The sequence below is a fragment of the Mus caroli genome, unplaced genomic scaffold, assembly GCF_978045245.1.
Source record: "Mus caroli unplaced genomic scaffold, Mus_caroli_1 scaffold_7, whole genome shotgun sequence".
Classification (NCBI taxonomy): domain Eukaryota; kingdom Metazoa; phylum Chordata; class Mammalia; order Rodentia; family Muridae; genus Mus; species Mus caroli.
In genome coordinates this window covers 118,779,596-118,806,677 of record NW_028227262.1, presented here as the reverse complement: position 1 = coordinate 118,806,677, position 27,082 = coordinate 118,779,596, and the positions used below count along the sequence as shown (strand labels likewise).

At 40.0% G+C, this 27,082-nt stretch overlaps 1 protein-coding gene across 2 annotated transcripts in view; it reads right to left on the bottom strand.

The window, feature by feature from the left end:
- Copg2 (coat protein complex I subunit gamma 2) overlaps positions 1-27,082 on the bottom strand; it is a 130,843-nt gene that overhangs the window by 64,102 nt on the left and 39,659 nt on the right. For both annotated transcript variants that reach the window (XM_021165176.3, XM_029478893.2), the window contains exon 9: positions 26,911-27,068. In XM_021165176.3, coding sequence (XP_021020835.1) covers positions 26,911-27,068 — 158 coding nt within the window. The remainder of the gene's footprint in view (positions 1-26,910; positions 27,069-27,082) is intronic.

Genomic DNA, 27,082 nt, shown 5'->3' with positions numbered 1-27,082 from the left:
ACCTGTATGAAGTTAATCTATTGTTTCCATGTGCATACATATCTATCTGCACATGCAACCACATACATATGCACTATGAACACACATACACAGCCTACACACACACACACACACACACGTACAACAAGCGAATATAATCATTGGGTTATTTTCTTTACAGAAATTATGCTAATCTTCACATACACTTAACCATGTTATTTTTCCCTTGAAGCAGTATTTTAAAAGATGAAGACATAGGGATCGAATTCATTCATGATAAAATGCTTTAGGATATCTTATAACTAAATATTCTGTACAATCCTTTGTTGGCTGCATATTAAAGTATTTCTCAAAATATAGAAATTATAAATAACAAAGGAACTAATGTCTTGTTTCCTTGTGCATATGTGCAAGTATTCCTCTGTGGAATTCTTAAAAAGAAACTTCTAGATTATAGGCAAGAGATGTATGTGTTTTTATTTTTTAATAGGCATGAAAATGACCCTTCAAAGTATCTGTTCTGTTTTATATTCCCAGCAACGCTGTGTGAGAATACTCATACTCTAGCCAAGATTTGATACTGAAAGTATCAAATATTTTGCCAATCTGATGGTAGCTGAAAAATGGTATTTTATTTTGATCCATAGGTTTTTAATTATTAGTGAGATGAAATTTTAAAAAATATCTATTGCAAAATCTTTGTAATAGTAAAACATATTGACTTTACTTACTGAAAAGTTGTAAACTCATCTGTATACAATTTGCTTTTATTTTTTGAGACATGGTCTTACCATATACATAGCCAGTTGGCTAGTCTCTAAAGGGTTGGGATTATGAGTGTCACTGTGTCTATCTCCTTTCTTCTCTCTCCTTTTCCTTCTTCTCTCCTCTGCACACTGACCTACAACAAATGGGCAATGGAGCAGACAAAGCTCCTAGTAATACCTCCGTCTGTTCTGTAGGAGTTTCTTTTCATGCATGTTATACCTGTTAGATTTATGAGTCCTACTTGGCTGTTTGTGGTTGGTTTGCATTTTTAAATGTCATAACAAACTGAGCATCAAGTTGGATTTTTGCCATGGATTTCTGAAAGTAAATCAGAAATTCAGAGGTGAAAATTTTATTTGGCACCACCAACCACTAGGATTTATCTTGGGGAAACATCCCAGGGGTTAAAATATTTACGAGTAAGAATGTACAGATGTTGTGATTTGGAAGTAAATATTCCCACAGAAGGATCATGGGAAGGCTCATGCTTTATGTATAGATACTGAGAAAGGACTGGATCATGAGGGGACTGACTTTTATCAATCGATTCAACCCCTGAGTTCATAGTCAATGGACTACAAAAATGGATTGCACCGTTGGAGAAAGTCACTCAGTAGAAGCAAGCCTTTGAAAGGTCTATCTTGTCCTGGCCCCTCCCTGTATGTTTGGCTCCCATCACCATGAACTGAGCTAGTTTTCCCCATCAAATGTGCCCTATCAGAATCCTCTGTCTTACCATGAATGGGCCCAGAAGCAATGGAGCCACACAACCACAGACTCAACCTTTGAAACTACAAGCCAAGATAAATTTTTCTTCTTTTGTTTTCAGATAAGTGTCTCAGTGATGAAAATCTGATTAATAGACAAGGTTAGAATTCCTGATTGTTACAATGGCCTTGACTTAAGTCTCATAAGAATAAACAAACTCCAATGAAAGGAAAGATAAGTAACCCTTGTTCAGATTATACAGAAACAGACAGAAATAAGGACCCCAAAAACCCTCACGCAGAAGAACAGAAGATTTGCCTCTAGCATATACCTACAATACTGTAATGTTACTAAAAATCAGTATGATGGCTATAGCTGAGGAGTCTTGAGTGCTTGGTGTGTCATACTCTATGTGATACTGCTGGGTGCAGTGAGGAGTGTTAAGGCGAGCTCTGAACCCGTGACATGGGACTACTGTAGAGTCCCACAGCACCCAGAGGAGGCACCAATCCCAAGCACTCTAGCATGCCCAGGATCGTAAGATCAGGGGTGAATAGGACACAACATCTGTTACAACACCATCAGAATTAACTGGGACCAGCAGGATCCAGGGATGCAGGAGACCGACCCGACCAGTGGCTCTGGTTCCTTCCAGCCTGTCCAGTTTATCTTGAGCGCAAACCCTGTAGCCAGTCCCACAGCACCCAGAGGAGGCTCAAATCACAGGTGCTCTAGGAACCCAGGATCCCAGGAGCTTGGTCACACCAGGATCTCAGGGTCCCAGAGGCAGCTTGACTCCCAGGAACTCTGACACACCCAGAATCTCAGGACTACAGGACCCTGGAATCACAGGATCACAGAGATAGCGGGACTCTGAGGAGTTCTGACACAACCAGGATTGCAGGCAGGACAGGCTCTTGTCAGATATAGGGAAGGTAGCACTAGTGATAATCAGGAGTAAAGACTAAGAATATAAGAAACAGAAACCAAGGTTACTTGGCATCATCAGAACCCAATTCTCCCACCATAGCAAGTACTATATACACCATCACACCAGAAAAGCAAGATTCTGATCTAAAAATTACTTCTCATGATGATGACAAGAGAATTTTAAGAAGGACATAAATAACTCCCTTAAAGAAATACAGGAGAACACAGGTAAACAGGTAGAAGACCTTAAAGAGGAAACACAAAAATCCCTTAAAGAATTACAGGAAAACACAATCAAACAGGTTAAGGAAATGAACAGAATCATCCAAGATCTAAAAATGGAATTAGAAAAATAAAGAAATCAGAAACGGAGACAACCCTGGAGTTAGAAAACCTAGGAAAGAGATGAAGAGTCATAGATGCAAGCATCAACAACAAAATACAAGAGAGAGAAGAGAGAATCTCAGGTGCAGAAGGTATCATAGAAAACAATGACACAACTGTCAAAGAAAATGCAAACTGCAAAAAGCTCCTAACCCAAAACATCCAGGAAATCCAGGACATAATGAAAAGACCAAACCTAAAGATAACAGATATAAAAGAGAGTGAAGATTACCAATTTCAAGGGGCAGTAAATATCTTCAACAAAATTATAGAAGAAAACTTCCCTAACCTAAAGAAAGAGATGCCCATGAACATACAAGAAGCCTACAGAACTCCAAATAGACTGGACCAGAAAAGAAATTTCTCCCATCACATAATAATCAAAATACCAAATACATTAAACAAAGAAAGAATATTAATCCATGGAAGGAGTTACAGAGACAAAGTTTGGAGCTAAGACGAAAGGATGGACCATCCAGAGCCTACCCCACAAGGGGATCCATCGCATAATCAGCCACCAAGCCCAGACACTATTGCATATGCCAGCAAGATTTTGCTGAAAGGACCCTGATATAGCTATCTCAAGTGAGGCTATGCCAGTGCCTGGCAAATACAGAAGTGGATGTTCACAGTCAGCTATTGGATAGAACACAAGGCCCCCAATGGAGGAGCTAGAGAAAGTAACCAAGGAGCTGAAGGAGTCGGCAACCCTATAGGTGGAACAACAATATGAACTAACCAGTACCCCCAGAGCTCGTGTCTCTAGCTGCATATGTAGCAGAAGATGGCCTAGTCAGCCATCATCGGGAAGTGAGGCCCCTTAGTCTTGCAAACTTTACGTGCCCCAGTACAGGGGAATGCCAGGGCCAAGAAGTGGGAGTGGGTGGGTAAGGGAGCAGGGTGGGGGCGGGGGGGGAGGTAATAGGGAACTTTCAGGATTGCATTTGAAATGTAAATAAAGAAAATATCTAATAAAAAAAGAAAAAATATGATTCTGTGAAAAATAACAAACATCACTGCAGCATGTAATAAAAAATTACAAAGAATTAAACAACTATTATTAAATATGGTACCTCCCACCAAAGATGAAAAAAAAAGATTAAAAGCAGTAAGGGAAAAAGATTAAGTAACATATAAAGGCAGACTTATCAGAATTACACCAGACTTCTCACCAGAGACTATGAAAACGAGAAGATCCTGGACAAATGTCATACAGGCCTTAAACAGCGAAATTCTCAATTGCCATAGACAGACAAAACAAGATATTCCATGACAAAACAAAATTTACACAATATCTTCCCACAAATCCAGCGCTACAAAGGATAATAGATGGAAAACATCAACACAAGGAGGGAAACTACACCCTAAATAAAGCAAGAAAGTTATCTTTCAACAAACCTAAAAGAAGATAGCCAAACAAACATAATTCCACCTCTAACAACAAAAATAACAGGAAGCAACAATCACTTTTCCTTAATATCTCTTAACAATAATGGACTCAATTCCACAATAAAAAGACATAGACTAACAGACTGGATATATAAACAGGATCCAGCATTTTGCTGCATACAGGAAACACACCTCAGTGACAAAGGCAGACACTACCTCAAGAGTAAAAGGTTGGAAAACAATTTTCCAAGCAAATAGTCCCAAGAAACAAGCTGGAGTAGCCATTCTAATATCATATAAAATTGACTTTCAACCTAAAGTCATCAAAAAAGATAAGGAGGGACAGACACTTCATACTCATCAAAGGTAAATTTACCAAATAAACTCTCAATTTTGAACATCTATGCTCCAAATGCAAGGGCATCCACATTCATTAAAGAAACTTTACTAAAGCTCAAAGCACACATAGCACTGCACACAATAATAGTGGGGTACTTCAACACCCCATTCTCATCAATGTCAGATTATGGAAACAGAAACTGAACAGAAACACAGTGAAACTAACAGCAGTTATGAAACAATCGGATTTAATAGATAACTATAGAACATTTTATCCTAAAACAAAATTACCTTCTTCTCAGCACCTCATGGTACCTTCTCAAAAATTGACCAAATAGGTCACAAAACAGGCCTCAACAGATACAAGAAGGTTGAAATAGTCCCATGCATTCTATCAGATCACCACGGACTAAGGCTGATCTCAAATAACAACATAAATAATAGAAAGTCCACATACACGTGGAAACTGAACAACACTCTACTTAATGATAACTTGATCAAGGAAGAAATAAAGAAATTAAAGATATTTTAGAGTTTAATGAAAATGAAGCCACAACATACCCAAACTTATGGGACACAATGAAAGCATTCCTAAGAGGAAAACTCATAGCTCTGAGTGCCTCCAAAAAGAAACTGGAGAGAGCTTACACTAGCAGCTTGACAGCACACCTGAAAGCTCTAGAACAAAAAGATGTAAATATACCCAAGAGGAGTAGAGGGCAGCAAATAACCAAACTCAGGGCTGAAATCAACCAAGTGGAAACAAAAAGAACTATACAAAGAATCAACAAAACCAGGAGCTGGTTCTTTGAGAAAATCAACAACATAGATAAATCCTTAGCCAGACTAACTAGAGGGCACAGAGACAGTATCCAAATTAATAAAACCAGGAATGAAAAGGGAGACTAACAATGGAAACTGGAGAAATCCAAAAAGATCACCAGATTCTAATACAAAAGTTTATACTCAACTAAATTGGAAAATCTGGATGAAATAGACAATTTTCTAGACACATACCAGGTGCCAAAGTTAAAACAGGAGAAGATAAACCATCTGAACTGTCCCATAACCCCTAAAGAAATAGAAGCAGTCATTAATAGACTCCCAAGCAAAAAGGCCCAGGATCAGATGGGTTTAGTGGAGAATTCTATCAGACTTTTAAATAAGACCTAATACCAATACTCTTCAAACTATCCCACAAAATAGAAACAGAAGGAACACTACCCAATTCGTTCTATGAAGCCACAATTTTGCTTATACCTAAACCACACAAAGACCAAACAAAGAAAACTAATTTCAGACCAATCTCCCTTATGAACATTGATGCAAAAATAATAAAATTCTGGCCAACCAAATCCAAGAACACATCAAAACGATCATTCACCAGGATCAAGTAGGCTTCATCCCAGGGATGCAGGGATGGTTCAATATACAGAAATCCATCAACATAATCCACTACATAAACAAACTCAAACAACAACAACAACAACAACAAAAACCCCACATGATCAATTTATCAGATACTGAAAAAGCGTTTGACAAAATTTAGCATCCCTTCATGTTAAAAGTCTTGGAAAGATCAGGAATTCAAGGCCCATACCTAAACATAGTAAAAGCAATATAGAGAAATCCAGTAGTCAACATCAAACTAAATGGAGGGAAACTTGAAGCAATCCCACTAAAATCAGGGACTAGACAAGACTACCCACTCTCCCTATCCATTTAATATAGTACTAGAAATTCTAGCTAGAGCAATTAGACAACAATAGGAGGTCAAAGGGATACAAACTGGAAAGGAGGAAGTTAAAATGTCACTATTTGCAGATGATATGATCATACACTTAAGTGATCACAAAAATTCCACCAGAGAACTCCTAAAGCTGATAATCAACTTCAACAAAGTGGCTGGACATAAAATTAACTTAAACAAATCAGTAGCCTTTGTCTACTCAAAGGATAAATGGGCTGAGAAAGAAATTAGGGAAATGACACCCTTCACAATAGTCACAAATAATATTACATACCTTTTTGGTGTGACTATAACCAAGAAAGTGAAAGGTCTGTATGTCAAAAACTTCAAGTCTCTGAAGAAAGAAATCAAAGAAGATCTTAGAAGATGGAAAGATCTCCCATGCTCACAGATTGGCAAGAGTAATATAGTAAAAATGGCCATCTTGCCGAAAGCAATCTACAGATTCAATGCAATCCCCATCAAAATTCCAAATCAATTTTTCATAGAGCTAGAAAGAGAAATTTGGAAATTCATTTGGAATAACAAAAAACCAAGGATAGCAAAAACTATTCTCAATAATAAAAGAACTTCTGGGGGAAATCACCATCCCTGATCCCAAGCTGTATTACAGAGCATTAGTGATAAAAACTGCATGGTATTGATACAGAGACAGACAGGAAGATCAATGGAATAGAATTTGAGACCCAGTATTGAACCCATACACATATGGTCACTTGATCTTTAACAAAGAAGCTAAAACTTTATAAATGGTGCTGGTTCAACTGGAGGTCAGCATGTAGAAAATGCAAATCAACCCATTCTCATCTCCTTGTACAAAGCTCAAGTGGATCAAGGACCTCCACATAAACCCAGATACACTTAAACTAAAAAGGACAAAGTGGGGTAGAGCCTCGAACATGTGTGCACAGGGGAAAAATTCCTGAACAGAACACCAATGGCTTAAGCTCTAAGATCAACAATAGACAAATGGGACCTCATAAAATTGCAAAGCTTCTGTAAGGCAAAGGACACTGTCAATAGGACAAAAAGGCATCCAACAGATTGGGAAAAGATCCTTACCAATCCTACATTCCATAGAGGGCTAATATCCAATATATACAAAGAACTCAAGAAGTTAAGACTCCAGAGAATCAAATAACCCTATTACAAAATGGGATACAGAGTTAAACAAAGAATTCTCAACTGAGGAAACTCAAATGGCCGAGAAGCACCTAAAGAAATGTTCAACATCCTTAGTCATCAGGAAAAGCAAATCAAAACAATCTTGAGATTCTACTTCACACCAGTCAGAATGGCTAAGATCAAAAACTCAGGTGACAGCAGATGCTGGCGAGGATGTGGAGAAAGAGGAACACTCCTCCATTGCTGGTGGGATTGCAAGCTGGTACAACCACTCTGGAAATCAGTTTGGCAGTTCCTTAGAAAGTTGGACATAGTACTACCTGAGGATCCAGCTATACCACTCCTGGGCATATATTCAGAAGATGTTCCAACCGGTAAGAAGGACACATGCTCCACTATGTTCATAGCAGCCTTATTTATAATAGCCAGGAGCTGGAAAGAATCCAGATATCCCTCTACGGGGGAATGGATACAGAAAATGTGGTATATTTACACAGTGCAGTACTACTCAGCTATTATAAACAATTAATTCATGAAATTCTTAGGCAAATGGATAGAACTAGAAAATATCACCCTGAGTGAGGTAATCCAATCACAAAAGAACACACATGGTATATACTCACTGATAAGTGAATATTAGCCCAAAAGCTCCAAATAACCAAGATACAACTCACAGATCATATGAAGCTCAAGAAGAAGGAAGACCAAAGTGTAGGTGCTCCAGTCCTTCTTAAAAGGGGAACAAAGTACTCATGGGAGCAAATATGGAGACAAAGTGTGGAGCAGAGACTGAAGGAAAGGCCATCCAGAGACTGCCCCCACCTGGGGATCCATCCCATATACAGTCAACAAATGCTGATACTATTGTGAATGCTAAGAAGTGCATGCTGACAGGAGCCTGATATAGCTCTCTCCTGAGAGGCTCTGCCAGTGCCTAACAAATACAGAGGTGGATGCTCTCAGCCAACCATTGGACTGAGCATGGGGTCCCCAATGGAGGAGTTAGAGAAAGGACTGAAGGAACTGAGGGGGGTTCCAACCCCATAAGAAGAACAATAACCAACCAGACCCCCACAGAGCTCCCAGGGACTAAATTACCAACCAAAGAGTACACATGGAGGTACCCATGGCTCCAGCCACATATGTAGCAGAGGATGGCCTTGTTGGGCATCAATGGGAGGAGAGGCCCTTGGTCCTGTGAAGACTTGATGCCCCAAAGCCGGGGAATGGGAGGGCTGGGAGGCAGGAGTGAGAGGATGGGTGCTGGAACACCTTCATGGAAGTAGGGCCAGGTGGATGGGATGAGGGTTTCTCGGGAGATGGGGCAGCCAGGAAAGGGGATAACATTTGAAATGTAAATAAAGAGAATATCCAATTAAAAAAAAAAGACTTATAAATTAAAAAAAAAGTCAGTATGGTAGTGGCTCCATTGCACAACTGAGCCAACAATTGATACAATAGGGAAACAGGGGCCCAGAAACAGACCAAAGCATGTAAGGAAATCTAGTTTACAATAAAGCTAATATTATATAGCAGCTGCTATAGACAGACTCATTTCAACAAATGACACTGAGTCTACTAGCTTTTAGAAGTGGGGAAAAATTAAGTTGTGACTTTATATCATATCTAGAACACAAGTTCATTGGTAGGATATGGATCCAAAACATGAAAATTAAAACTATAATGCTTGAAATATCACAAAAAATATATTTGTAAACTTGGGGTTCAGGCAAGACAACAAAAACAATATTCTTTTGATAAAGACTGATAAAATTAATTATGTCTTATATTTAAGTAGTTCTTTCTGTTCAGCAAAGATATCAGAAAATCAGCAGTCAATAAAGTGTGCGGAAAAGTATCTGTGATATTTATAAATCAATCCAGAACTATTATTTTATATTAAGAATTCCTGAACTCACACAATATGTATTCATTGATAAGTGGATATTAGCCCAAAACTTAGGATACCCAAGATATAAGATACAATTTGCTAAACGCATGAAACTCAAGAAGAATGAAGACCAAAGTGTGGACACTGTGCCCCTTCTTAGAATTGGGAACAAAACACCCAGGGAAGGAGTTACAGAGACAAAGTTCGTAGCTGTGATGAAAGGATGGACCATTTAGAGACTGCCGTATCCAGGGATCCATCCCATAATCAGCTTCTAAACGCTGACACCATTGCATACACTAGCAAGATTTTGCTGAAAGGACCCAAATATAGCTGTCTCTTGTGAGACGATGCCGGGGCCTAGCAAACACAGGAGTGGATGTTCACAGTCAGCTATTGGATGTATCACAGGGCTCCCAATGGAGAAGCTAGAGAAAGTACCCAAGGAGCTAAAGGGATCTGCAACCCTATTGTTGGAACAACATGATGTACTAACCAGAACCCCGGAGCTCTTGTCTCTAGCTGCATATGTATCGAAAGATGGCCTAGTCGGCCATCACTGGAAAGAGAGGCCCACTGGACTTGCAAACTTTATATGCCCCAATATAGGGGAATGCCAGGGCCAAAAGAATGGGAATGGGTGGGTAGGGAAGTGGGGGGCGCTATGGGGGACTTTTGGGATAGCATTGGAAATGTAATTGAGGAAAATATGTAATAAAAATATTAAAAATTAAAAAAAATATGACATGGATTTGAAAATGAAAAAAAAAAAAAGAATTCCTATAGCTGGGTAATAGTGGTGTACATCTTTACATGGAATATGACCGAAGCAGCTATTTTGGAAAAACAGAGTCTGGTGTTATCTATAAAATGCAGAGGTATATATGGTAACCCTATACTTCTATATATACTGTAAAGAAGTATATGCTTAAACATTAAAAATAGGGATGGAGACTGCTGTGGTTTGAATGTGTTTCTCAGAAGTTCATGCATCAAAAACTTGACCCTCAAATCCATATGCTAATGCTATTTATAGAGAAGCCTTTGGGGGATAATTTGGATTAGATGGCATCATGGGGTTGGGCCACTTAACAACATGAAGAATGCTATAAGAGAAGACACCTCAAGTAACACCCTTGCTCTGTCCCCCCAGGTGAGACAACCAGGGTTTCCAGATGCTGAGCAAATGCCAGAAGCATGCTCTTGCCTTCCCAACCTCTAGAATTGAGCCAAATCCAACATTTCTTAGAAAAAGCTTCTTGGTTTTAGATAAAGATGGTACTTAACTTACAATGTGATATGTTCTAATAAACCCATTTTTTGAATTTAATTTTATTTGTAATTCATTTTTTACACTCCATATTTCATTCCCTGCCCCTCCCCATCCACCCTCAGACTGCTCCACATCCCACACCTCCTCCCCACCCACCCCTTCTCCACGTGGATCCTCCCACCCCCCGCCCCACCTGACCGCTAAACTCCCTGGGGCCTCCAGTCTCTTGAGGGTTAGGTGCATCATCTCTGAATGAACACAGACCTGGAAGTCCTCTACTGTATGTGTGTTGGGGGCCTCATATCAGCTGGTAATATGCTGTCTGTTTGGTGGCCCAGTATTTGAAAGATCTCAGGGTCCAGATTGAGACCTCTGGTCCTCCGACAGATTCTTCTCCTTCTCCTCAGATTCTTTCAATGAAAAAAATATAACTCAAAAATGCTTTTATGCCTATCTACCAAACATTGTCGTTTATAACAGCATAGCACACCTGGAGTGTAGTTTTCCAGCCTCAAACTACCCAGAGCTATGGCTCACTACTGCTGTTGCTGTTCATTATCAACACCCACTATAGACATGATTGGGTGGGGGGGTTTACCCCATGCACATTGTCGTCATCACACTACAATAAATTTAAAAAATTCCAACTCAAACTATCATAAACTGAGGACCATCTGTATTTTTATTGCAACAAAAATGGATGAAGACAAGAACAGTGTGAGACAAGGAAGCTATTCACAGCAGTCTTATTCATCAGTGCCAAAACCAGAACACAATCCAGATGTTTACTCTTAGAAGAATCAACTGGGAAATTATGCAGGAAATATGTCTAAATGAATAGCTATGAACAAAACCAAGTGTGATTCTGACAATAAAATTCTATGTGAAAAAAATGAGGCACAAACTGCAACAGGAGTCTATCAACAAACTCTAAGAACAAAACAGTATTTAGAAATGGGTAGAGAGAGAGTAAAGAAGAAAAAACACCAATGAGCACTTTAGATACATTAGTTGTTCTCCTGGACATCAACAGATATAATCAAATGATATGCATAAAGCATGTTGGGGGCACTAGAAATAATACACTAATCTCGAAATGTATGCAAGCGTATCTCTCAGTCCTATACACATAAAATTAAGTTTTTTCATTTTCTGTATTTCCTTATCTTTCTTAATTAAAATAAAAGAATTGGATATGGCATTCCAAATATGAGGTCAATTTTATAAATATTGACATAGAGATCAATTATAATTCTTACTGTTTGTTCAATTTGAACCTCTTTCAATAGGTGTCTTAGTCAGGGTTTCTATTCCTGCACAAACATCATGACCAAGAAGCAAGTTGGGGAGGAAAGGGTTTATTCAGCTTACACTTTCCACATTGCTGTTCATCACTAAAGGAAGTCAAGGCTGGAACTCAAGCAGGTCAGGAAACAAGAGCTGATGCAGAGGCCATGTAGGAATGTTACTTACTGGCTTGCCTCCCCTGGCTTGCTCAGCTTGCTTTTTTATAGAACCCAAGACTACCAGCCCAGGGATGGTCCCACCCACAAGGGGCCCTCCCCACTTGATCACTAATTGAGAAAATGCCCCACAGTTGGATCTCATGGAGGTATTTCCTCAACTGAAGCTCCTTTCTCTGAAAACCCAGCCTGTGTCAAGTTGACACACAAAACCAGCTAGTACAATACGTAACAGATTTATTATGATAAATTATGTAGTTTGTGTGCAAGGAGTCCATGAAGATGGGCTTAATAAATACTGCTGAATATTCCAACCCTGAGTAGTTTCCTCAGACATTATTGCCAAGACTGTTCACTCTAACCAGGAAGATATAAGAGGAGTGACAGCACAACACTTCTGAGATGAGGTTTCGAAACTGCAGTTCCCAAGTTAGGTTCGCTCCCTGACACACCTGCTTTGGGGAGAAGGTAGTTGTCATGCTAAGTGGACATTTGACAGCCAATAAAAAGCTCTCAAAGGTGGGAAAATGGAGCATCTGGCCAATAGCCAGGAAGACAGTAAGGCTTGCCAACAAAATGTGAGTAAAGTATAAAGTGGACTCTCAGTGCCAGATGGCTGCAGGCCTGTATACTCACAAAGTACTCACATCAGAACCACACAGCTATGCTGACACCAGATCATGGTAACTGTGAAATAAATACCTGCTTTAAGCGATAAGTCTGAGGTCAGTTCTCTGCACAGCAACAGCTATTTAATATACTTGACACTTCCATCTAATTTATTTTCTGTCTCCTGCTTATATACATCACTTTAATTATATTTTCTAACAACCTTCAGTCATATCCTTGTACCATCGTTTGCTTTTAAAATGTACAAGAAATTTTTATTCAATTTCCACTTTTTTTTTTTTTTTGGTTTGTTTGTTTTGTTTTGTTTTTCAAGACAGGGTTTCTCTGTGTAGCCCTGGCTATCCTGGAAATTACTCTGTAGACCAGGCTGGCCTCGAACTCAGAAATCCGCCTGCCTCTGCCTCCCAAGTGCTGGGATTAAAGGCGTGTGTCACCACTGCCCGGCTTCAATTTCTACTTTTAATTTACTGCTATAGTTTGAACATATTCACCAAAACTCATGAATGGGAAATTTAGGCTCAAATATAAAAGTGTTAAAAGTTAAAACTTTAAAGTCTTCATCTAGTCAATGCAGACCTTGCCCTGCCACATTAAAAGGCTGTTTGTTAACAAAGGGATTTACAAAAGGAAGATTTTTGTTTCCTTTTCCTCTTCTTCTTTCTCAAATGGACATGGGGCTCATGACATAGCACCTGTCTTGTTACAATGTAGAACAAAAAACCTTGCCAGATGTTGGTGCCATGCTCTTCCACATGCCAGTTCCTAAACAATGAGCCAAATAAACTATCATTTATAATCTACTTAGTTCCTAGTACTCTATTGCAAAAGCAGAAAATGGATTAAAAAAATTACTAACCAATACATTTTTTTGGTCAAAGTTTAACTATAAGTTTCTCCCCAAACAAAAAGAGCATACTTTCAATTCTAATATCACATTTTAACCATAATTTATGCCCTCAAATTACAGAAATTATTATTATATTTTAAAAGGTTTTTTTTTAATGGTTTAGAAGCTAAGGAGATAGCTCAGGGATAAAGTGCTTGGCATCATGTGTGAAGGCCAAAATTTGGATCCCTAATACCTCCATAAAAGCTGTATGGGAGTATCAGCTGGCCTGGAATCCAGGTGCTCAGGACACTGAGATAGCCAATACCCCTGGGAAGCTGGCTAACTAGTCCAATCAGTGAGCTTTGGGTTCAGCAAGAGATTCTGTGTCAGTAAATAAGTGGAAATTGTCAAGGAAGATATCTGATGTAAATTTCTGATCCCCATATGTACATATTTTACCTTACCTTCAATGCACATGCATTCACACATAAGAAACACACACACACACACATCTCATAAAACTTCTGACTTAGAAATATCAACTTGTGGGATGGAAGATGACTTGGTGTGTAAAGCACTTGCTATATAAGAGCAAGAACCTGAATATGGATCCCTAGAACACATTTAGAGTCAGTCACAGTAGCACACCTCAGTGATTCTGGTGTTCCTAAAACAAGATAGGCAGAAGAGACAGGAGACTAGCAGAAAGCTTATGAGTTAGCTACTGTGGCTACATGGCAGTGAACATGTCACACAAGCCTTTAGTTTGAATGAAGTATTTTGTTATGGCAGTCCACAACTAACATAGTAGTCAAATTTGACAACATTCCCCAATGATTCTTGCATCCTTCTATCTGCTTCTTTAACTCTGGCTGGTCTTTCTATCAAACAGAAACATTATCATGTTTCTCCAAGATTAGGCCAGAAAAATATTATGCACTTTTCGCTCTTGTTCTGAAGAAAGTCAATGCTATCAAGACACTCAAGCAACGCTATGGAGAGGCAGGCACACATGGCAAGAAACTGAGATATCTCTGCCAACAGAATACTGGTAAAATACTGTAGAAACAAAAATTTCAGCTTCCAAGATGACTGAAGCACAAACCATTATTCTGACTGCAACTGCAAGAAAGATCCCAAACACCTAGTAGCTTGCAGAGCATGATGGGTCATGACTATGAGTCTTTGGGAAGAAGAGGCAAGTGAATCAACAGTTCACAGCCAGCTTTGGCTGCACAGTGAACTCAAGGACAATCTGGGCCAACATGAGACCCTATCTCAAAACATAAAAAGAAAATAAGGGGGGAAAAAAAGCCAGAGAGATTGTTTGGGAAAACATCTATGGTTTAATGTTTTCTTAGTCTGGTAGGTTCTAGAATAATTTATTATGAAATATTGATAATTTCATAATTCTTAAGGGGATTATTATAAGATCAAAATTATAAGAAAAATAAGTATTTCAAAAACTCCATAAGCACCTTCAGGCTATCTCACAAACACCACCTCAAAGATAATCACTATTCTTTTTTTCTAATAGCATTAAACTTAAACCCAGGGCTTCATGAATGCTAGACAAGTGCTCTGTTGCTGAGGCAAACTTCCAGTACTATCTTAACTTTTAATATTAGCTATATCCATATAGGTCTGAAATAAATATTAGTGAGCCAAACATGATGGCATATACCTATAATCCCAGAAGTCACCCTCAAGAGACTGAGGTAGGAGGGTCATTGTGAGTTCCAGGTTAGGCTGTGATACATAGTGAGACCCCATTTCAACTTCTCCCCACCCAAACTAACCACCCCTCTGTGTGTGTGTGTGTGTGTGTGTGTGTGTGTGTGTGTGTGTGTGTGTGTGTGTGTTGTGTTTGTTGTTTTTTTGTAATGGTGCAGAGTGAACCTATGATCTGGCCCAGAATGTATTCTTTTTATCTATGACCTCTCAGTCAGAATTATCCATGTGGCTGCACTCAAAAGTAATTGTTCATTATTTACATGAACATAGCATAATTTATTTTTAGATCTTAGCACTGATGCATATTTGGATTGCTCCATCTTAACATTAAGCCTTCCTGTACAAGTCTTTTCACAGTGAATATGCATTTCTGTTTGGCATTTATAAGTTGAGGGTTTTTGCTACAGACTCATGGAATACAGAGGTCAATTTAAAAAGAGGTGACATTGTTATAATATTGAATATTTCAGTATAAAAACATAATATATACTGATTTTTCAAGTAACACTAATATTTTGTAATTTTCTGAGTAGAGATGCATATAATTTTTGACAAATTTATTCCTATGCTTTTTAAAAATTCTATCTCATTTATTGGTTGTCTGAGAAAAAAGGAAACTGATTCTGGATCCTAATCCTTTATCTAGAAACCCTGGTAATTTCTTGGTTTAACTACAATAGATAACAGCGTTTATGGTAGGACCTCACCATACACTGGTCAGAATACAGGGTGAGAGTCCTAAGGCACAGCAAGAGTCAGGTTAGCGCTTGTGGAATCTAGATCCTCAGGGATGGCACTCTCTCTTTGACAAGGCATCAGTGTTGAACCACAGGGGCTCCACATGGATGGTTTTATCTAGTCTTAAACATTTCGCAAAGGCTCCATCTCTATACATCACAGTTAATGAAGCTGTTAAGCTTTTATTATTTCTCCTTCTCCTCCTTTTACTATTTCTGTTTTGTTTTGAGACAGGATTTCTCTGTAGACCCCTGGCTGTCCTGGAACTCACTCTGCAGACCAGGCTAGCCTGGAACTCGCAGAGATCCATCTGCCTCTGCTTCCCAAGTGCTGGGATTAACGGTGTGCACCACCACTGCTTGGCCCAAGTTTTATTTCTATTATTTTACTTATATACACATATGTGTATGCACATGCATATGAATTATTTGGTGACAGTATCTTACTCTGTAGGCCAGAATAACCTGAAACTCATTATGAAGCCCAGACTAGCCTCAAACTAGTGGCAATCCTCTTGCTTCAGCCTCTCCAGTACTGGGATTTATACACATAAACTACTACATCCTACTCCAATCTTTTTGTATGTTCTATGGGAATTAATCTCAACATACATGAGACACACTTAAAAGTCTACCTATATTAGGCATGGTTCTCTGGAGGAAAAGAACCTATAGAGTGTATATGTATTATAGAATGGATGATAGGAACCAGACAGTCCAACAATGGTCATGTGTACACTGCAGAAACAGAGAATGTAGTAGCTGCTCAGTTCATGAAATTGGATGCCTCAACATCTCAGTTCAGCCCTGAAGGCCTTAGCTCTCTAGAAAGTCACCTGTACTGAGCCCATGCTGGAAAGCCGAGGGTTACAGAGAAGAGTAAAAACAGCAGAGATAGACACAGTTGGGAAGGAGCAGCAAAGGCAGGCTAATGCATAGTTCTCAAGAATTTCTCTTCTCTCCATGTAGATCTGAATAAAAAGCAGTCAGCCTTACCTTACGCTTGTCTTAAGATTTCCTCTGCCAATAAACTTTATTTCTGAATTCAGCCTCACTCAAGTTTTCAAAACACAGATAGAAAGAAGTCAATTTTTTTTTCCTTTTTTTTCTTTTTTGCAGAGTGTAATATGACTGGCCTCTGGTCTAATTCCCAACAGTCTTTATTCATTGACACTGTGTTTACCAGGATTTCACTGTTTCACATTTCTATCAGCTTCTGGTCTTTTATATATCTGACAACATATCTCTGTTTATAGCATTCCAGGACTTCTCCATCCCACAGGCCCAAATTCTTCCAGATTTCTCCCACAAGTAGTTCTAGCTGGCACAGTGGTGCATACCTGAACATCTGCTCAGGAAGCAGAAGCAGGGGGAGCTCTGATTTCAAGATCAACCCTGGTCTACAGAGTTTCAAGACAACCAGGACTATAAAGGAAGACCCTGTCTCAAGCAAGCAGCAGTTCCAAAGAACCTAGAATACATAGCCAGATGGTCCTAGCAACAGCCGCACATTTTGGAATCAGTTTTCTGTATTAGTTGTTTTTCTTATTGCCTACTTCTTATGACAAAACAAACAAAGAAGGCTTCACTTTAGCTCACAGTTTGAGCACAAGAGTGAAAATGGCTCCAGCTGTGGCAGCAAGAGGATCAGGCAGCTGTGACCTTCTCTCCAAGTCAGAAAGCAGAGAAGGATCAATGGTCACATTCTCCTTCTTACCTTTCTTTCCAATTGGGAACCTGAGCCCACATTCAGGCTAGATCTTCTTTAGAAACAACCTCACAGACATATCCAGAGGTATGTCTCCTAGGTAACTCTATATCCAGTTAAGCTGACAATGATAATGACCCACCCATCACAGCAACCGTTATTCTTCCTTCTATCTCCTTGACTCTAATATGCTGTGCATTCTGTGGTTCCTTTCTTTCTGGCTTTAGCGACATGACACACAAGGCTAGTGTACATGTGCTTCACACTTCTCATTCACCGGAGCTCACTAGCCTCCTGGTATCAGCAGCTGACCTTTGATCTCTCTCTTTCTGAGCCACGCTACAGATACATTAGACTCTGATGTGTTTCCCTACGCTTCAAGTTTTCTATTCATTTTTCCCTTTATTTTTCTTCCTATACTTCAGTTTAGGTAATTTTCACTGAGCTATCGTCAAGTTCTCTAATTTCTTTTTCTAGTAATTAATAGTAATGAACTTACTAAAATAATTTTTCATTACTGATATTGTATTTTGATTCAGTTTTTCAAGTCTCTTCTAGTTTGTGAAATTTTTTACCCATTTACACATTGTGTTCACTAATCTGTAAAAAATTTTATAATTATTGAGAGAGAGAGAGACAGAGAGACAGACAGAGAGACAGACAGACAGACAGACACACACACACACACAGAGAGAGAGAGAGAGAGAGAGAGAGAGAGAGAGAGAGAGAGAGAGAGAATATGTTCATGTGCGCATCCAGAAAACACCACGAGGAATCATTCACCAAGTACCATTTGTCGATGTTTTTGAGACTGTGTTCTTCACTGTCCTGGAATAAATGGATTAGGAAAGGCTTTGGTGATACAGTTGTCTTAGAGTCATTTCTGCTCCTAGAAGTAATCTCCCAACCATATTCCTGTAAGTAAACCCAATGAAACTCATTGGTTCTCCAAGCTTGACTTTGGTCTTGTATGTGTACCTGTATTTCGATCTGTCATGAGTTCCTATCTGGGGGGAGTAGATGTGTGTATTGCATCTCCCCAGGAAAAGTTTTGTCACACAATATAATTAGGGCCTGAGCAGGAACATGATGGATGAAAGATGAGATGGGGTGAAGTGAGTGAATGGATCTGGTTATGGTAGAGAGGTGTGCAGCTGAAGCTGGGAAGCTGAGGGGGAGCATCCCCATCCCCAGAGGAAACACTATGGTATGTTTCTATGTCTTTGTGCTATGGTTCTTGCTGTGCTCTGGTTCAGTAGTTGCATGGTTCTTGCTATGGATAGTGAGACATGTCTAAGGCTAAGCCATCAGAATTAGGAGTGCCTGTGGGAGGAATCTTAGGCTGGCAGTCTTGGTCTCTGTAGTATGGAGTGGCATGTCTGCTTGATGAATGTGGTACACCATGCAAATACAAAGTTGCCCTGGACACAGTTTAAGATTTAGAGGAAATTTTATAGTCTTGGAGAGTAACACACAAGGGAGTGGAGACTGTCAGACTGTCAGGCAGCTGAAGTTGCCTGGCCTCTGTTGTGTCTAATCAGAAATGCATCTGAGGCTGAGACAGGCAAAATAGGAAGTTGTTTGTGTAAAGCAGGAACTTGTTTGTGTGAAGGGGCAACTGCAACAAAAAAGGGGAGATAAAGCTAAGCATTCTCCATGTTAGCCTCTGACTGGACAAGTAATTAAATAAACTGGATGATGGGAGGAAGATGTTAGCTTACTGGTTAAGATTTGGGGGCAAGAAGGAAAGAATACAAGTTAGATCCATGCTCAAAAGCCCTTTGTGGGATCTAAGAACTTGGAACCCATGAAATATTCAGAAAGCGAGGAAGAGGATAACCTGGTAAAAGCATAGAAGAATCCTGAAGGGTCTGACCTTTAACTGGAAAAGAAGGGAAACCTATAAGCCAACATAAAGATGGGACACTACAACAGTGCTGTACAAGAAACTAGGGGTCTCAGGAAATACTCAGGATGTGTACTTCTAGAGCTTGGAAAGACTTTTAAATAAGCTATGAAAGACATAGCTAAAACAACATGACTTCTGAGGCTGTGTGACATGGGAGCATGTGGGATCAGTCTGATTGCTGTCAAGGTAGACAAACTGAGTCCTGTAACGACTCATACCACTTAAGGTTAAGGCTGCACAACCTGTACACTATGTACACAGTCCCAGATGGTCTGACTTATCAGAGCCTGGAGAAAAACATGGTCATCTCTATCCACCTCCTCATAAATATCAGGACTGAAGGACCATAGAGGAGGGGCAGGGACCAGGAATAAGGAGAGCTGTTTGAACCCCAGCTTACTGTACCAAATAGAATTACTCTCACAGAGGAGTTAAAGAATAGACTGATCCAGTAGGACCCTTGAGACTGGTATGGAACTTTAGTGGCTTTCCTGAGCCCTTTGGTGTGGGGCAAAATCTTTATAAAGTAGGAAAGGCTTTTGAAGATCTCAGTGACTTAGACCAGTATGTAAAGATTATCCATAAAGTGAGATAGCAGCCTCTAGGAGATGAGAAAATGGTAAAGCAGAAGAAGAGGTCTGTCTGGGTTACTCAAAGACAAATGTGGCAGGATTTATGTCAAGCTGAGGTTTCTAAAGAAAGAACTGATAGAAAGCCAAACTGTGTTAAGGAGCTGCTGGAAGTCTTTAAAGCTTTAGGAGTCATTCACAGACGACAGAACAATACAGGTAAAGATGATCAAGCCTGTTCCATGGATGTGTAATCACAACCGCAAACTTAGACGGGTACCTTTCCCATCTGCCAAAAGATTATGCTATGAATGGAGATGGTTTGCCCATTTGGGAACTCCCCCAGTAGCTAGGTGTTGTGAATGGGGAGGCCAATAGCTACAGCTACACCCACAGTGCAACCCAGGAAGCCAGCAGGTACAGCATAGGAGAGCAAAATGTCATTCCCCTTTGGCCTTGGGTTATATACCTAAGCAGATTAAGTCAGGCCCACTGAGTTTATCAGGTATAAAGAATTGTAAGGAGGCTCAGGTGAAAAAGCTCCAGGAAATATAAATGTGATAGCGTAGAGAAAAGGTCTGAGGATTACAGAGACCCACGTAAATTAGTGCCTCCTAGTCATGCTTTGTATCCAACTTTGCTCTATGGGGAAGCAAATGATACAATGGATACAACCTTTCCATGCTGTTCTCCTTTAGCATTTTCTGAGTTTCACACTTCTGGGGTCAGCTGACACTTGCTCTGATGACAGAATACTTTGATGGTACTTTCTGATGTTATCTTTGTAACTCTACTATTTGCTATGAGACGGTGGCTCAGCATGTTGCTTTGTCTTGATGACCCTCTAGAAAAGGTTTTGTTTTATAGATAAGATAATGCTAACCTCTGAGTGTTTTATAGATTTGGAAAGTCACTAGAGAGACAATCAGATACAAGTGTACTTCCACCTACCTTGCAACTGTAACCAGGGCTGGGTTAATTGAAAGAGAAAAGAGCCAAAGGCACCTTACATGAATGAAAATGGATATTCCCAGAAGCTATAAGGTGACTGAATGAAACCTCAGTGCCAGGGGTCAACTACCTCCTTGTGAGTGCTGGCCAGGGAATCCCCGGAGGCCCCACAAACCATAAAGACTATTGCTGCTGCTGCTGGTTGTATGCCAGAACTAAATAGCACCCTATTGCTGAAGATGCCACATGGACATGTCTGACTGTAGGAATGGAAATATTAAGTTGAGACGAACTGGAAACTCCCACCCTGATGACTGGCTTTCACAGTGACAGAAGGGGCTAGACAGGCTGCTAGTGGAGAACTGTCAGCAACATTTCTGCCTAGCTATAGACCCTAGGAGTTGAAATACCATATGCTGGGCAGGATGTGCCTACTTGTACAATAGTGGCTTGGCTACTGTGGGTTAGAACAGCCCTCCAACTGATTTAAGGCCCACTCCAGAAGAGAGAGTTCACATCTGATACATAAGCCAAGATGAAACCTGTGACTGTTGAGGTCACAGGTCCCGATGAGGAATTCTATATATTTTTTTTAGATGGATGTGATATGCCCATCACACTGCCTTCTAAATGTGTATTTATGCCCACAGATCACTGCTGTTGCCAGACTCAACATAACCGCTGACGAACCTCCTGAGAACAAGTAACTGTGGCACAGCGGCCTATTTCTCAGTCACAGTAGAACTATATAGTCACCCTGTGATGGTCTGAATAGGAGTGGCCCCACACACTCATGTATTTGAATGCTTGGCCTATAGGGGGTGGCAAGATTAGGAAGTGTGGCCTTGTTAGAGGAAGTGCGGGCTTTGAGGTCTCAGTTGTTCAAACTAGGCCTAGTGTCACTTTCACTTCTGCTGCCTGTGGATCAAGATGTAGCACTCACAGTTTCTTTTCCAGTACCATGTCTGTGTGCATGCCGTCATGTTTCACACCATGATGATATTGGACTAAACCTCTGAGCTGTAAACCAGCCCTAAATTAAATATCTTCCTTTATAAAAGTTGCCATGGTCATGGTGTCTCTTCACAGCAGTAGAAAGCCTAACTAAGACACTGTCTCCAAGGTTCAGAGATGATTGTAGAAGAGGGGATGGGAAGTATGTAAGAGACAAAGGGAGAGATGGAATGTTGTGCAACAATCTCCTCCAAAATAGAAGCAATCCATCCTGCAGGGAAGCTCCTTAAGAAAGGAAAATAACTCGAAATAGCTCTAGGAAGTTCCTAAAACTAGCCAGATTCTCTAGGCCCCCTCTGTCCCAAATTAAGTAACAGGAACAGAGATGCCAAGACTCAGACAATCTGAGCTATAGAGAAGACTCTCAGCTACTAAAAAGACTCTGAGACCAACCAGCTGCCTTAAAGCAGCAGAAGCCAGCAGAGCTGTCTAGAAGAGGTTTAGACCAGAGTCACATGAAAAGGGCACTCTCCAACCTGTTGAGCTTCCTACAGCCTGTGCTGTATGCTAAGTTTCCAGCTTTTGTGAGTTGTCAACCATGCTGAGGTGGGCCTAAGGATGCTGCCTTGAGTCATTTCTTCTCCTGTAAATAATCTCCCACCCACAGTCCTATAAAACTCACTTGTTCCTGACCTAAAGCTGTACTACAGAGCAATTGTGATTAAAAACTGCATGGTACTGATATTGAAGGAGGAAAATTACTGGCCACCTGAACTCTTCACCCCAGAGTCCAACCCCTCCCAACTGAAGACCTGAACTCTTCGCCCCAGAGTCCTACCCCTCCTAACTGAGGACTGTTCCAAGAACATTTTTGAGATAAGGGCCTCCTGGAACAACCCCAGAATGTTCCAATAGATCGGGTACATTGCCAAAATATAGGACACGACCCCTTGGTTACGTAAAACCCTTGGCAAAACCCCTCAGTTAAGCAAACTTGTACTTTTCCCTGCCCCACTCCTCCACTTGGCTTTTTCCTATATAAGCCTGTGAAAAATTTGGGTCGTCGTCGATTCTCCTCTACACCATGCCTGGTGTATGAGTTTCGACCCCAGAGCTCTGGTTTATGTGCTTTTTATGTGCTTTCTTGTTGTTGCTTTATCTCTACATCTTAAGTTCGGTCTCAGTGTCTTCTTGGGTACGCGGCTGTCCCGAGGCTTGAGTGAGGGTCTGCCCTCCGGGGGGTCTTTCAATATAACGACAGACAAGTAGACCAATGGAACAGAATTGAAGACCCTGAGATGAACCCACACACCTATGGTCACTTGATCTTTGACAAGGGAGCTAAAACCATCCAGTGGAAAAAAAGACAGCATTTTCAACAAATGGTGCTGGCACAACTGGTGGTTATCATGTAGAAGAATGCGAATTGATCCATTCCTATCTCCTTGTACTAAGGTCAAATCTAAGTGGATTAAGGAACTCCACATAAAACCAGAGACACTGAAACTTATAGAGGAGAAAGTAGGGAAAAGCCTCGAAGATATGGGTACAGGGGAAAAATTCCTGAATAGAACAGCAAAGGCTTGTGCTGTAAGATCGAGAATCGGTAAATGGGACCTCATAAAGTTGCAAAGCTTCTACAAGGCAAAAGACACCGTCAATAAGACAAAAAGACCACCAACAGATTGGGAAAGGATCTTTACCTATCCTAAATCAGATAGGGGACTAATATCCAATATATATAAAGAACTCAAGAAGGTGGACTCCAGAAAATCAAATAGCCCCATTAAAAAAATGGGGCTCAGAGCTAAACAAAGAATTCTCACCTGAGGAATACCGAATGGCTGAGAAACACCTGAAAAAATGTTCAACATCCTTAATCATCAGGGAAATGCAACTCAAAACAACCCTGAGATTCCACCTCACACCAGTCAGAATGGCTAAGATCAAAAATTCAGGTGACAGCAGATGCTGGCGAGGATGTGGAGAAAGAGGAACACTCCTCCATTGTTGGTGGGATTGCAAGTTTGTACAACCACTCTGGAAATCAGTCTGGCAGTTCCTCAGAAAATTGGACATAATACTACCAGAGGATCCAGCAATACCTCTCCTGGGCATATATCCAGAAGATGTTCCAACCGGTAAGAAGGACACATGCTCCACTATGTTCATAGCAGCCTTATTTATAATAGCCAGAAGCTGGAAAGAACCCAGATGCCCCTCAACAGAGGAATGGATACAGAAAATATGGTACATTTACACAATGGAGTACTACTCAGCTATTAAAAAGAATGAATTTATGAAATTCCTAGGCAAATGGTTATACCTGGAGAGCATTATCCTGAGTGAGGTAACACAATCACAAAGGAACTCTCACAATATGTACTCACTGATAAGTGGATATTAGCCCAAAAACTTAGGATACCCAAGATATAAGATACAATTTGTCAAACACATGAAACTCAAGAAGAACGAAGACCAAAGTGTGGACACTGTGCCCCTTCTTAGAATTGGGAACAAAACACCCATGGAAGGAGTTACAGAGATAAAGTTTGGAGCTGTGATGAAATGATGGACCATCTAAAGACTGCCATATCCAGGGATCCATCCCATAATCAGCTTCCAAACGCTGACACCATTGCATACACTAGCAAGATTTTGCTGAAAGGACCCAGATATAGCTGTCTCTTGTGAGACTATGCTGGGGCCTAGCAAACACAGAAGTGGATGCTCACAGTCAGCTATTGGATGGATCACAGGGCCCCCAATGGAAGAGCTAGAGAAAGTACCCAAGTAGCTAAAGGGATTTGCAACCCTATAGGTGGAACAACATTATGAACTAACTAGTACCCCAGAGCTCTTGCCTCTAGCTGCACATGTATCAAAAGATGGCCTAGTCGGCCATCACTGGAAAGAGAGGCCCATTGGACTTGCAAACTTTATATGCCTCAGTACAGGGGACCGCCAGGGCCAAAAAGTGGGAGTGGGTGGGTAGGGGACTGGGTGGGGGAGTGTATTGGGGACTTTTTGGATAGCATTGGAAATGTAAATGAGGAAAATACCTAATTTAAAAAAAAAAAAAAGAAAGAAAAAAAACTCACTTGTTCACCAATTTGGAACTTTGGTGGTATCTGTACTTTGGTTGCCATGGATTCCTTATTTAGAGTGAGTATATATGTGTGCTGTGTCTATCATAGAACACAAGGGTAATAAATATGGGAAGAGTGTGAAGTACGTATTTACCCTGACATATCTGTAGCCAGATGCTTGTGTTACCAGATGTTTGAACAATCACTGCCACATAAACAATCAACTTGGTGTTTAGGTGGTTACAAAAGGTTTGTATGTAAAATTAAAATACTTTTGTTCTTTAGTAATTTACCCACTTTACTGTCCTTGCATATAACTTAAATCATTACAATAATTCTGACAGATAAATTACTTCACAGTTAAGGAAACTAAGTTCTATAGATGTTAAGTAGTTAAAGTAAAGATGTTTTGCTGTTTAACAAAAGCTATTTACCCCCAGAACAAAATTCTAGCCATGGATATCATATCTAAAAGTATAACCATTTCAGTTAAAAGAATGGGAAGCCATCAGATTTCTAGACCTGGTTCCAAAGGTTTTAAAAGCTGAAAAGTCACTTTCAACTACCAAAAAGTACTTCCATGAAAAAGTGCATCTACCATAATTAGAAAAGGTACCCTATGGAGAAACTGTTACTAAAGTCACTGCTAATTAACTCCAACACATGGATCGTCAGTAAGCCTGCTTTTCCTTCATTAAAGTCATATTCTTCTTGCCTCTTTGACTTTTTTGATTTTTTGCTAAACACTGCTTATAAAAATATAGTACAGACTGACATAAAACAATACTTAAACAAGAAAGTCGCAAGCTCTTTCTGTTATGAGAGGCCAGTAGCTAACCTAGGGCTCAGCTCTGCTTTGGTTTTAACCAAACTCAGCCCTCTGGTGTCATAACTGAACTAAAGACAGGCTGAGCTTGCTTTCTTGGCAGGACTTTGGCACTCAACTAGTTTAGAGATTTTGGTGTTAACTCTTCAGTTTTCCAGATCCAATGAGAAATCTATTTTAAAATTAAACCATAACTGGCCAGGTAGTAGTGTATACCTGCAATTCCAGCTCTTGGGAGACTGAGGCAAGAGAGGCCAACCTGGAGAGATCCTGTCTATAAATTGAAAACGGAAAGCCATAAGCCACTTAGGGTGAGGATATTTCTTCTTTGCTCCAAGTGTATATACCTTGAAAGATCCCTATCCTCTTCCTGTCTCCTCCCAGCCTCTAGGACTGCCAAGGTATTGCTGCTAAGTTTACATGTAACTCACACTTACACAGTGATCTTAGGCATATTATACAATTTAGAATTTCTACATTCTCTTATATAAGATATACAAGATGATTTTTAATGTCCCTCCTGATTATCATATTCAATTATCTGTATAACTTAGGGCCTACAGCATTTTACCTCTGGTACCTGTTCATAACTATGTTATTAATAATCATTACATATATGAGCATATATAAAGATAAAACAATACTGTGTTACTTAGAATCCTTAATTTCTTTTTAGTTTTATTTGTTTGATTGTTCATTTGTTTGAGATAGGGTTTCTACATAGCCCTGGCTATCCTGGAACTCACTCTGTAGACCAGGCTGGCCTCAAACTCAAGAGATCTGCCTGCGTCTGTCTCCTGAGTGCTGGGATTAAAGGCATGCACCATCATGCTCAGCTGTCAATTTCTTTGTAATTTGGAAAACATTAAACTTGTCTGTAAAGTCAGTGCTACCCTAAAAATATTCATAAACAAAAATAAATTCTAAGGAAATATTAACTTGTAAATTGAAACCTACTCAGCTTAGGATACTCACCCATCCTCGCTTTCTTTCAGTAAGCGACTAGCAATTCGAATCAGCATACAGTATGCAAACTGTGATTTGAGACCAGATTTGGTAAACTTATTTAACATCTTGGAGACAGCAAGCCGATCATTCTTTCTAAGGTGATAGAGCACTCCTAGTGCATGGTACTAAGAAGAAGAAA